Consider the following 13,280-nt stretch of genomic DNA (forward strand, 5'->3'; position numbering starts at 1 on the left):
ATAAGGTTTACCTTTCTGAATATAGAAATTACAAGTAGAAACAGCCTAATAGTCACTCAATATAGGAAAACATTCCTCATCTAATTTGCTGTAAGTGCCTGGAATTGTTACTATGGACTCTTTAGTCTGTACAAATATAAATACCCAAGCAGAACTTTTAGCATTAGGCACCATTTCCTGGAAATAATTTGGCATGTGCTATTATCATCTTAATTGATGAGATATTTTACATATGTCAACCCATTTAGTGCTCCACTAAAGCTTATACAGAACATACTGTTAAAATCTACAGGTTACAGTTGAATCTGAGATGTAGAGATATTAAGTAACTTTAATATTGAGGCTGGAAAGAATTTCATCTCGGTTAAAATTTGTTACTGGGGGCGCTCTTCCTGCATGTCCCCACACCAGCGTTCCCCATGATGTAAGGTTTAGTCTAAGTTAAGAAGCTAGTGTTAAATAAATGATCCTCACCACATTCTTTCTTTTGAAACCACAAACAAAACTTTTTTCCATAAAACAAAAGCTGAAGACAAAACCTGACAGTTCTTTTGTCTCAACTTTTCTTGCTAAGAATCCTTTAGATGTGACAACCCTAGCTTCTGTGTCTCAAAAGCATTTTAGAGCAATGCATAATTTAGAGCAACTATGCAAGTCCTGGAATTCCATCGTTGACTGTGTGTCATGCTCATAAATCTTCAAATTACATAAGCTTTGTCAGTTCAGAGGGGTGCAAATGTAAAATAAATAATACTAATAAACATGGGTCATTTCAAACCATAGCATAAACCTGAAAATTTCTTCCTCCAAATAGGTAATTTATATACATCCAAAGGTGGAATCTAATAAATGGATATAGTTATGAATGAACTAATGAATATAATTATGCTAACATTGAAACATAATGCATGCCTCTTTTTAGCAGAGTAAATTAGAACAATTTATCAAAATGGAATTGTCAATTTCCTTTAATAAGTAAAATGTAAATATACTTAATTGGCTATTTCCTCCATACATTCTCAAAGACAGTATTGATCTGTGTCTGATGACATACAGAAAGTAATTAGAATCATACTGCCAAACTTCATATCTATTGAATCATAAGGAAGTAAAGAGGCGTGCATAGTTATTCCAGGTTTTAATGATGACTTTTATTTGTGTTTCTCAGAGAACCAAAATAACATACTCCATATTATTTTGTATGTAATGCCCTTACCATAACAATTCTTAAATATCAGTAACCACTTAATGTTATTTTATTAGAGTTTTCTGTGTCCTTGGCCTGTTATCAATAATAAAACTGTGAGAAATTCCCATCTGGTATTTCTAATGCCTTAGGGCATACTAAACAATAGATTTGAAAAAAGCTCACAAATGTCCCCTGATTACATGACAGGATTAAGCTCCATGAAAGAAGGCACTGGAATAAGCTTTTCACCTTAAAGATTTGTTAAACAGGCCCTTGTTTTCCCATGAAAAGGTTTAAAAAGCCACGATGATTCATGATAACCAAGAATTTTGTTGTTTTTGCTGGAGGGGGTAATTTGTTTATAGCTTTATTGACATATAATTGACATGCATATATTTCACATATTTACAGTGAAGAATCTGATAAGTTTTGACATATGTCAAAACATAGGTATACATACATATACATCTGTGAAGCTATCATCACAATCAAAAAATAATGAACATGTCCATCACAGGAGATCATTTTTACATTATATCAATAATATAAAAATCTGGTGAACATCAGATCCCCAGGGGCACTCGTCCATATGTATCGCCATCGATACCATATGTATCACCTATGTAGTAAACATTTTCTCTAATTTATTGTTATCTTTTTGAACATTAGTGCATGAGCAGAACAAAAGATTAGGCAGAATCTGGGCTTTTTAGTTTTAGCATTTTTGAGTAGCACCTGAATGGTGCTCCAGTTGGCCTGTGGATATACAAATGGACAGGTTATGACATCCTCAAAATGCATATGGTGGCTTAGAGTACCACAAAGCCCCAGTGTGCTGTACCACCTATACCCACCTTTCCTAGAGAAGGAAAAACAGATAAGCCTATTCCTCCACCTTGTATGTCGTACTGAATCTTTGTTTTTCAAGGCACATCATTTTATAAGCAATTTAGAAACCAACAAAGCACAAGTCTTCTTTGAAAAGATGGGTCTACGTATGGGAATTATAAGGCAAGTCCACCTTCCTCCCCTGGGTTTTGGTTTATTTGTTAAATATCTTCCATCTTATCAGAGGAACTGTAAAGAAAAAAAGCATACTTCCTGGAGTGTCCAACTTCTCCAGTAAAATAGACTCTGCACAGAGAGCTAGTGGTTTGTATGGCTTTGGCTCAGTGTTTCTGAGAGTAAATGTAGCTGCTGTTATCCTGCCTGTTGGCATCCTATTTGCCCTCAGGGCTGGCTGGGATGAGGTCTGTTAAGCTTTTTTGGTGGCTCTCCCGATAGCTCGCTCCTGTACTCCACTGTTTTCAGCCACATCTTGGAAACTGCGGTTTAAGGACGCAGGATTTAACCTCGGGGTTGCAGGTTCCCAGTGTCTCCATCTGCCGCTAACACCCACCTCCACCCCCCTCGCGCTCCAGACCTATGTCTTCTCCCCGGCTGACACTGGTCACTCTCAGAACTGCGGCCCGGAGGTCTCTAGCTCTCCGCTTCGCCTCGGGACCCAGGACGCCAGTCGGGGCTTAACTTCCTGAGTTGGGAAGGCGACTTGCCTAACCAGTCACGCTGCAGCTGGGGGCTGCTTCTACCTGCTGGCCCTCCCTTTTGCTTCCTCCCCACACCAGGGGAAGGTTCTATGGATTTGGCACATCCCCTAATCCGGGCCTGCCATTAGCAGGCCGGGCGGGGGCCGACGCGCGCGCGGAGGACGCGGACGGAGCAGGCCATTTTCACCTGCGTAATAGCAGGCTTGGGAGTAGCGAAGCGGCAGCGGCGACTGGAGTAGGAGGAGGAGCGCGGCGCGGCCGCCGCGGGGCCGGGAGGAAGAGGAGGGGGGAGGAGGAGGAGCTGAAGCGGGAAGAGCGGCAGGCAGCGGCTCGGCCTGAGTTGCGGCGGCGGCGGCGGCGGGGAGACACCGCATCCTCCCCGAGCCCCGAGTCCCGGCGGGGACAGCAGCAGCGCCCGCCCGCGCAGCCAGCGCTCCTCGGCCCAGCCCAGCCGCCGTCGCCGCGCCGGGGGACCACCAGCCATGGCCGCGCCGCCGGATCCCCAAGACGAGCTGCTGCCGCGGGCCAGCCCCGGGTCCCAGTGGTTCAGGGACCGGGGGGAGGGGGAGGACGAAGCGGTGACGCCGACGGGGGCCAGGCCGGCGATGCAGGCGGGGGAGCCGGGCCGGGGGTTGGGCGCCGGGGCCGGGGAAGCGGCGCCCCGGGAACTGGGCTCGGGCCCCGCCCGGCCGCCACCCGTTGCCATGGAAACTGCATCCACAGGTAAGGCGGGTGCAGCTGCCCCGCAAATGGCGTCGGGGCCCCGCGCCCCGGGTCGGGTCCCTTGTGCACGGCTCTCCCGTGCGCCTCCCGCACACTCCCTACCCTGAGCACCAACCCCACCCCCGCTTCGCTGCGGGCGGCTGTAAATATTCGCGGACTCGTAGAAAACAGCAATTTAATTTTTCCAAAGGTTTAGAAGACAAAATGTTATTGATCTTCTTATTTCATTATTATTTCGGCTTTAAAAATTGTCCTTATTGGCAAATCGCAGCATCCTGGCTGCTGGCGCGCCTAGGTACAAGTTTCTCCCTCCTGTCGGGGGGCGGGGGTTGGGGCTGTAGGGCCGTTTGACAGGCTGCGATGACTTTGGGGGGCGTGTTTGCGCGCAGCTTGCGCCCCAGCGACCAGAGACGCTGACAACAAAGCGGCGGCAGGCCGGCCGCCCCAGGACTCCACTGGGTCCAGAGCGGAGATGTGGCTTCAACTCTCCCTTACCCTTTCCCTCCACGAGTCGCCACACCCTACTCCCTCCCATCCTCCACCTTCCCCTCTGTCGGCGCAGAAAACAATTCCCAGGGAGCGTGTGCCTAATTCTGGAAGGACAGCGCTGCGAGCGGGTCTGGCGCTGCGGCTGCGCCCGCCCAGAACCTTTCTTTCCCCGCTGCCCGGATGCCCCCACCTTGCAGGGAGCATTGAAACTTGGAATCCCGAAGTGCAGTGGGCCTGGCTGCGGGCTGGAGGGTTTGGGTGGTGTTGAGTGGACGTGGCCCCGTTTACCAGCAGTCTGGACCCGCCCGGGCATTTGGAAATTGCCCTGGGTTCGGCCTTCCTTCGCCTGACTCCCGCTTTGGAGTCCGATCCCGCAGGTGCCGGGCGGGAGCCCTGGGGGCCTGGTGCATTCCGGTCAAAGGATGCGAGAGACGCACATTGGGGAGGAGCTGCCGGTCTGGTTGGCGCTGTTTCCAGGGAGAGGGGAGAGGGTGCTGTGTTGTGCTGTTCCTCAAGAAAGCTTTGCTGCGGTGGAGTGGGAGTTGTGTAGTTTGAGCAATGTAGCGCTGGAAGGCCTGGGGTGTGGGTGCTCACAGAGGAGAGGGAGGAGGGTAGGACTGGCATATGTGCTCTTGGAAGCTGATGTCGGGGAACCCCTTTTGTAAGCCACCCCTCTCCTAAGGGTTTCGGGGAGTGCCTTAGGTAATCTTAACTCTGCCCTCGTACGAAAGATCTGAGCTGGGGAAGGGAGCTTTGGGGAATACGTGGAATAAAACTTGCCAATATTCTGGAGGGAAGAGAAAAAGTGGAGACCATATGCAAGCAAAAGAAGAAGAAAAAAGTGAAAAGGAAAAGAAAAAGACTCAAAAGCCAAAACCCCTATTTGTCATATATTAATTATGTCTCTGGTGGTGGGGGAGGATTTAAGTCTTAGAATGGCTGCCCAGCCTCTCTTGCAACTTCTGCATCCGAATGAAGAGGAAATAAAAGTCTTTATAATTGGAAAAGAAGATGGCAAATTATAATAGACAAAGGAAGGTACTTTTTGTCATTACTATTCTTTGTTGAAGGTAGCTCAGAGTTCAGAACCTTTATCTACTGTAATCAAAGTAAATTATTTCTTTATAAACATTGCCTGCCTGCCATTACTGTCACCAAGGTTAGGTGAACTAAGAATAGGAAACTCAGCGCCTTGTGCTCCATAGCATGCTATCCACTAAGATGAGTTACTATGTAGAGAATACTAAGAATATGTATTTATGAAGCACAATTTTGGTATATATCTGCATTGTGGAATGGTTAAATCAAGCTAATTAAACATATCCATTACCTAACATACTTATTTTTTGTGGTTGTGAAAACATCTAAGATCTACTGTTTTAGCAATTTTGCAATGTACAGTGCATTGTTACATGATGGTGACTATAGTAAATAATAGCACATTTGCCATTTTTAGTATTACTATTATAAAAATATTTTGCATTTGTGAGTGTGTTAGGGATTTTCTATACTAGGCAGCAAATACACTAATAAAACCAAACATGGTACTAAGTTTGGGTGGGAGGAGAATGAAGGAAGATGGAAGGAACACATATTTCGCATATTTATACAGAATTTTTTTTGTAGTTTGTTATTGCTGCTTGAAGGAGCTTCTCATACAGTTGTTCATCAGTTAATGTTTTAAATCTGTATGTTTCTTATTAAGTAGACTGGATGGGCTAATATAAGAGACTCAGATGCCAGAGAGGATATTTAAATAAATAACTAGATCTTTAAAAATAAAAAAAAAAATCTGGGCCAACTTCCCTATCTGATATTTTGGCAGTTCTGCTGCTATAAGCAAAGTCAGCAGGTGAATCCTCAACTATATCAGAGACAAAATCCAGAGGGTGCCTATTAAGCATACTACTGTGTATTTTTTAATTTACTTTTTTGAGGGGCTTATAAGCAGATTATTTTTCTCATAGTGCTGGAGACTGGGAAATCTAAGATCAAGACTTAGCACTGACAGATTTGGTGTCTGGAGAGAGTCCGCTTCCTGGTTCATAGACAGCTGTCTTTTCGCTGTGTCCTTACCTGGCAGAAGGCAGCTTTATTTTCTTTTTTAAAAAAAAAATGGTGCTCTTTGGGACTTAAATTAAGAAGTAACTTAGACTTTGAGTGTAATGCACTGCAAACATATTTTATTTTTTTTCCAGATGAAATATTAAGATGTAAGATATCGACGTTTTAAAAACTATTGTTTTCTGAAAAATATCACCAATCATACCATCTGTACAGAAATTCTGTTATTTATTTTTATACATTGATGATAATTAAAGTTCCCAAAGAAGTATTTCCAAAAATATTTCTAAGTAATGTCCTGGAATGAATATATGTTTAAATACCATTAAAGCTGTAAAACTCCTTCAGTATTGTATTTCCAGTTATTCTCATGGCTTCTGTCCCTTTTGTGGCATGGAAATGTTCTCAAGAAAAAGTAGCACTGTCTTCTAAAGCTACAATTTTTCATGTCCAAAATTGATAATGGGCGTGTAAAATGATGTCTATTGCCAAGGGAACATTTAATACATGTGTAGACTACAACATGGTAGAGTTGTTAATCATGAAACAGTGCCATCATCTAGTAACTTTATACAAAGGATATTAAGAGCGACTGTTTTGTTTTTTCATGATCAGTTATTGTATTCCTGGAAACTATTCAAAAGGAGTGTACAATAACAAAAGGATAGAAGAATGGCCTTTTGTTTAAAGAAAGAATTTAAAATAGAACATTTGACCAAAATGAAATGGTAAGAAGTTAACTCATTACCCACTTTGGAAGTTAACTCATTGACTGCTTCATGCATGGAAGGCAAAATGAGGACAGGATGGAGAATTGTCAGGAGAAATCAGTTCAAAATGATTTGCTTCAGTGATATTGACTTACAGGTGATTTAACTTAAATTTCTAGATAATTACAAAATAAAATTTCCAATTTACTTGGACCACAGTGCTCATAAATTTGCATTTTTCAAACACTAAATGTGACGCTCCATTGGAAAGCCTATTTTCAGTCTATCATGAGTTAAATAACTTCCATAATGTTTTATATAACATGTGTTTATTCTGTTTAATATAATAAATCTAGAGAACCATAACACATTACCAATCATCTTCTAAAGTCTATTTGGAGGCTGGATTAATTGTCTTCACTTTTAGATTTACTTAAAAGAAGCATGGACATTTTTTATTTGGAGACAGTTCCAGGTAATCCCCCTCACAGGATGCAAATTTTCATCTTCTGCTTTCCTTCATCTTTTGAGAATGCTATAGTTCTATTGAAATGGTAAGGAACACTATACCTCACTTTTACAGACTTTTAAAGAATATATAAGACAAATAAAAGAGTTTGGAAACCTATTATAATTTATTTCTCTGGACGTATCCTTTAGCTACAATCAATGACATTTCTGGCAGTGAGTACAATATATGTCCTTTAAAATTGGGAATTCAAATTAGGTTAAAATTTAGAAATGCTTACATACGTTAAAAATACATTTACAAATAGATATCATCAAGGCTTTAAGCATAACTTTCCCTTCATGGACTTCCTATTCCAGGAAACCCAGCCTATTCATTGCCTCTCAAATATACCATAGGCTTTCTTGCCTTTATCTCTTTTCTAGGTTGTCCATCTACTTGTGTTTCTGAGGGTTTGGGGAAGAGTTGTTGATTATCTTTCCCATTTTATCCTGGGTAGTATGGATTACAGAAATCTTTATAGTTATCTGTAAAGTGAGAAACCATTGCGGTTCAATTCAACTTAGTAGACATTTATTGAATGCCTTCTTTGTGTAAGCATCTGTGCTAAACATAGGTCGTGGTTTTCTAAAAGATAAGCACCTTTCTGTTTCACATTAGTATTTAATTTAGCCAAACAGTTCCTTTGTGTCATTTTTCATTTTCCTCATTCTCAAGTCATTGCTGGAAGCTTGACTAGAAGGGCGTCATAATAATCTAACTCCACAGGCACAAGGGCATGAATTAGTTTTCTGAAATAACACAGGATAAATAAGTATCAGCACAGTTTGCTCAGACCATATAGCTGTGAAAAATAAAATCTCTTTCTGTCTCTCTCTCTCTTTCCATTTCTTTCTCTCTATCATCTATCTCATTCCATGTATCTTCATAGAAATAAGTGACTAATATTACACCAAGATCTTTGGATTAGTTAGTTGTGATTTTATTTGAAAATTAAATTATTTTAGTTGTGACTAAGGGAGTTTTGAAAAAGGTACTAGAAAAGTTAGAGGGCAATGAAAATAATAGACATATTTCAAGAGACTAATATATCCATACAGGAATGGTCTCCTCTAAAGTCATTGTAAAGAATATGGTAAAAAAATGAAAGACAAACAGTGAGTTTTGTTTAAATAATAATTGAGGGTAAAGAGAGAACAATGAGAAGAGCAGGAACCAGAGAGGCCCACTGTTTGTGGAAGATGCCATAGTGATAATATGTGAGAAAAGAGAGGAAATAGCTTCTCAATTTATATTTGATCTGTCTGATTTAAAAGGGACAGTGATTGTTACGTTGGAAAATCTAAAACATATAAAAGAGAGACTGGAAACCCAGGATAATGAAATATAAGGTAAAATTCTTTATTACTGCTTTGATGAGATCAATTCTTCAGATCCAACTACTTAACATCTCATGGTATTGAGTGTGCTGAGCAGTTTTAAAGTCATTCCTAGCATCTTTTGAGAATAAGACTACTACTGGAACAGTTGAAATCGGTAAGTGATTTTCAAAAAAGTGAAAATGATGGATTCTTAAAATTTATAAGCCAATATGTTTGATGCTGGTTTCTGGTAGAGTCTAAGAATACATTATTATGCCAAGTATTTAAAAGCCCTTGGAAAAGAATGAATATGTTGATCACCAGAAATTCCCATTGGTTCACTAAAAAATAAGGCCCATACAACATAATTTTCTTTTTTTTTTTGGATTTTGAATTTCCAACATATGTGCAGCACTTACTATGCCCAGGAACTCTACAAAGCACTTAACTTACATAAAGATGTTGAAAGCATGCTCTTTAATTTTGCAAATGGCACAAAATTTCAAAGGATGGTTGATATGCTACAGGGTAGCATTGTTATGAAAAAAATTTTTTTTAATGCTTATTCAAAAGCAACAAAATAAATCATTTCATTAAAATAATTTTTGCCCTAAATTTTAAAAATTGGGGTGGATAGGAAATAAAGAAGCCTTCTTCACACCGTATCTCTCAACCAACCATTGACTCTTTCCAGAGGCAATCATTGTAATCAGTTTTAGCAAGATAACATTATTTAATTCGCTCATGATTATATTACTGCTTATTAAACCTTTGCTATATGTCAGACATTGCCTAAGCACTTAGGATATAGTAGAGAAAAGGACAGAAAAGTCTGTTGCCCATAAACTGTTGCCCATATTTTTCTGTTGTTTTTTGGTGGGGCAGGGAGGGGAATAGAAGAGGAGAGATAAAGAACAGAAAATATATTGCAAGGGATGATAAGTACTATGGAGAAGTTTAAAACAAAGCAGTGGGAGTGAGAGGAATAGTTAAAGAAGGCCTCTTTAAAGCAGAGACTTGAAGGAAGTGATAGAACAAGTCATTCAGGTGTCTGGGAGAAGGTCATTTTGTGCAGAGGGAACAACCTGTGCAGAGCTGTTCACAGCTTGAATGTAGCAAATTCAAGGAACAGCAGGAAGGACAGTGATGTGTAGTAAGCAAGGGGAGAATGATAGGAGTGAAAAGTAAAGGGCAATGGGTGGATTCGGTCCTGCTGGGCCTTGTAACAGCTTCAACTATTACTCTGAATGTGATGGGAGCCATGTTGGAGGGTGGCGTTAGTAGTGAAGGTGCATGTTTAGAGTTAAGTTTTAAGTTAAATTTAATGCATCACTCTGGTCACTGTGCCAAGAACCTAAATTGGGGGGGTGGGTGGTGGTGAGTATGGAACAAGATTGACCAACTAGTAGGCCACCACAGTAATCTGAGCGGCAGGTCATGGTGGCTTGCACCAGAGTGATAGCTTTGGAGGAGGCGAAAAGTGGTTGGAGTCCAGATATATTCTGAGCCTAAAGCTAGCAGTGTAGTCTAATGAACTGTGTAGAAGGTGTGAGAGAAAGGACTCAAGGATCACACCATGATTTTTGGCCTGAGCAAATACAAAAATGGAGTTGCTATTAGATGGGATTGGAAAAACTTTAGAAAGGGCAAGTTTTAAAGAAAAAAACAAGGAGTTTGGTTTCATGAACGTTAATTTTAAAATTCCTGTTTGATGTCTAAGTGGAGATGTCAAGTAGGCAGTATAGAGTGGGGCTGGGCAATTGTTGGTTTAGAGATGAGATCACAGAGGGAATGAGTGTTGACAGGGAAGAGGCCAGGGAGTCCTGAAACACTCAAATAGGTGAGGTCTGGCAAAGGAAACTGAGTAAAAGTAGGTAATGAAGTAGGAGAACTGGAAGAGTGGGACCCCAGAAGGCAAGAGAAATAAATGTATGTCAAGAGGAATGACATGATTGTCTCTGTCAAATGCTGCTTGTAGGTTGGGTAAATGGAGAATGAGAATCAGCTATTGGATTTGACAGTGAGGAAGTCATTTGAAGTGTTAGGAAAAACATCTTGGTGGAAATGGGTTTTAGAGAAAATGGGAATGGAGAAAATGAGAGATGGTATCTATAGACATGAATCTTGAGGAATTTTGCTATAAGGGAAACTTCAAAAATGAGCTGTAACTATATGGGGGATTAGGATGAAAAGAAGGGAAAGTATTATTATTATTATTTTACTGTGGGGAAGATTAAAGCATATTTGCAAGATGATGAAAATGATTCAATAGGCAGGGAAAGATTGATGGTGCGCCAGAGGGAGGGGGCATTTCCTGCAACTATGTACCTGAGTAAGTGAGGGGAGTGGACCCAGTGCACAGTGAAGGGTTGACGTGAGAGAGGTGAGGACAGCTGTAACTGGAGGAAATACAGAGGAGAGGGAGTGAGCAGATGTGGGGCTGAGAACAAGTGGAAGTTCTAGTCTGACTGCTACTATTTTATCGGTGAAATAGGAAGCAAGGACAACAGCAGAGCAAAGGCAGGAGGGGAGGTGTTGGAAGTTTTAGAAGAGGGGAGAAGGTATAAAATTGTCATCTAGGAGAATGGGGGAGTGACCAGACTAGGGGAAATTATAGGAATACTGAGCAAACCTTGGGGCTCACTTTTAGTTGGTGGTCATGAGCCTAAAGTGAGACTAGTCACTATATCACCATCTATGCTGTCTTTTTTTTTTCTTTTTTTTTAGTTCATCATATTATGGGGGTACAAATATTGTTAAGGTTACATATATTGACCTTGCCGCCCCCCCCCCCGCCCCCAGTCAGAGCTTCTAGCGTGTCCATCCTCCAGGTGGTGCGCATCGCACTCATTACGTTAAAGTCACGTTTGGCTGCCTGAGTGTTAGTTTGGAGTAGGTGTGTAGTTGGATTGTTTTTTGTTTTTGTTTTCCAGTGAGCATGGCAGGAAAAGAGGGGCAATGGATTTGAGGATATATACAAAACAGAGTAGAAACCCGTGCTAATTGATATCTTTGGGAAAAAACATAATGGTCTGGGCTTCAAACCTAGGGGTTTTTAAGGGAAGGGAAGAACAGTGACTTGTAAAATTACAAATGCAAAATCCTGGCTATAGGTTCTACAGACTCCGTTTAATATGTATATAACGTAGGGGATGCACCTTAAATTAGTTCATGGTAGGGGGTTGGGAATTTTGAGGGTTTTAATTAACTAAATATGAGCTAGTGGTATGGTGAAATTACTAAAATATCTTACGTAATTTTAGGTAGTATTAATAGAAAGTCTCAGGTGTGCATTATACGAGATAATATTTCCCTTAGATTCTGTTCTAGGCAGGCCAGATTTGGAGTCTTTTGCTAACGGGTGGCTGCAGGGCTTTGACACTGATGAGCTACAATATGGTGAGAGAAGGGCGATTGTGAGGCTTTTGGAAAACTTGCCATTTGCATTAGGTAAAAGAAATGAAGAATTTTTAGCCAGGAGACAAAAATTAAAGGAGATCTATAAGTTAAGTTAAAATACTAGATGAACTTTCATGAAGCAAAGGAGGAAGACTTGACTCAGGTGATTTCTCAGGATAGAACTGGGACTAGTGATTTGGAGAACCAGATTTCCATTTAATGAAGGAGAATGTTCTAAAAAATTAGAACTAACCAGAAAAGAGATAGATTGTCTCCCAGTTATTCATGTTCAAGCAAAAGCGAGGTTGCTGTTTAAATAGGGGAACTTAAGAAAGTGTTAAGATATACCAAGATCTTTATGCCTTCCTAAAACAGAACAGCGCCCCCTAACCTACATTGTTGTTATTGCATTATTACTTTACACTGGTTATTAAAATATTTCTCAAAAGTGAACAACACACTGATGAGACCGAAAACAGTGTCATCACAAAAACCACAGTTAACGTCACATTGATTACTCATTATAAAATGCACTCTTCAAAAAATCGTGGCATTTAAAAAATCCTTCTCTATTTCTCCATTGTCAAGAACACTCCAGAATGTAACATACTCCTTAAGAACTACACAGTTTTATCCAGTTTTGGGTTATCAACCTAAATATTATCTGCAAGTATCTCCTTTACTTTTTATTTTTCCTGAACTATCTTCTTCACTTTTTACTACTGAATCTAGTTCTATGAATATTCTAAATATTCTAAAATGTTTTGGAATTCATTAAATGATTCTATAATTCTAAAAGTATCATATGATTTTTTCCCTTATTCCTCTGCCTCATTATCTGCATATTTACAGCATATTATTCATTGTAAAACCACGTTTGCTGAATTGCCTAATGAATTACATTTTTTTTTTTTTTTTTTTTTTTTTTTTTTTTTTTTTTTTTTTTGAATAAACTGATGCAATTGAAATTGAATTACATTTTTAGCTGGAATGATTTTGCATTTTAATTTTTATGTCCAATCCCCAAATGGATTTTCTAATTCATCTACTGCATGAAATTTTTATAAAACCAGTTATAGACCAAATTCCTGCTTCCTGAAGGTACAAAATTTGTTGGATATTTCACATCCTTCAAAACTCCCAGAATTTTGTCTTACGCATAGCAAATCTTCATTCATTTTTTAAAACAACTCTAGGACAATAGAAAATTGCATTTGAGTTACTGCTGATCTAGTTGATAGGCATAAGAATAAAAACCAATGTCACACTTACCTTTGAAATGAATTTTTTTAACTCACCCTGAAAAAATCAGGGCTTCTCAAAATGTGG

At 40.2% G+C, this 13,280-nt stretch overlaps 1 protein-coding gene across 1 annotated transcript in view; it reads left to right on the plus strand.

Annotated features, from left to right (window-relative positions):
- Positions 1-3,074: 3,074 nt before the first annotated feature.
- The window catches only part of RTN1 (reticulon 1), a 192,747-nt gene continuing 182,541 nt past the window's right edge, over positions 3,075-13,280 (plus strand). The window contains exon 1 of the mRNA XM_012785680.2: positions 3,075-3,459. Coding sequence (XP_012641134.2) covers positions 3,219-3,459 — 241 coding nt within the window. The 5' untranslated portion in view covers positions 3,075-3,218. The remainder of the gene's footprint in view (positions 3,460-13,280) is intronic.

The sequence above is a fragment of the Microcebus murinus genome, chromosome 6 (assembly GCF_040939455.1).
Source record: "Microcebus murinus isolate Inina chromosome 6, M.murinus_Inina_mat1.0, whole genome shotgun sequence".
In the NCBI taxonomy this organism is placed as follows: Eukaryota; Metazoa; Chordata; class Mammalia; order Primates; family Cheirogaleidae; genus Microcebus; species Microcebus murinus.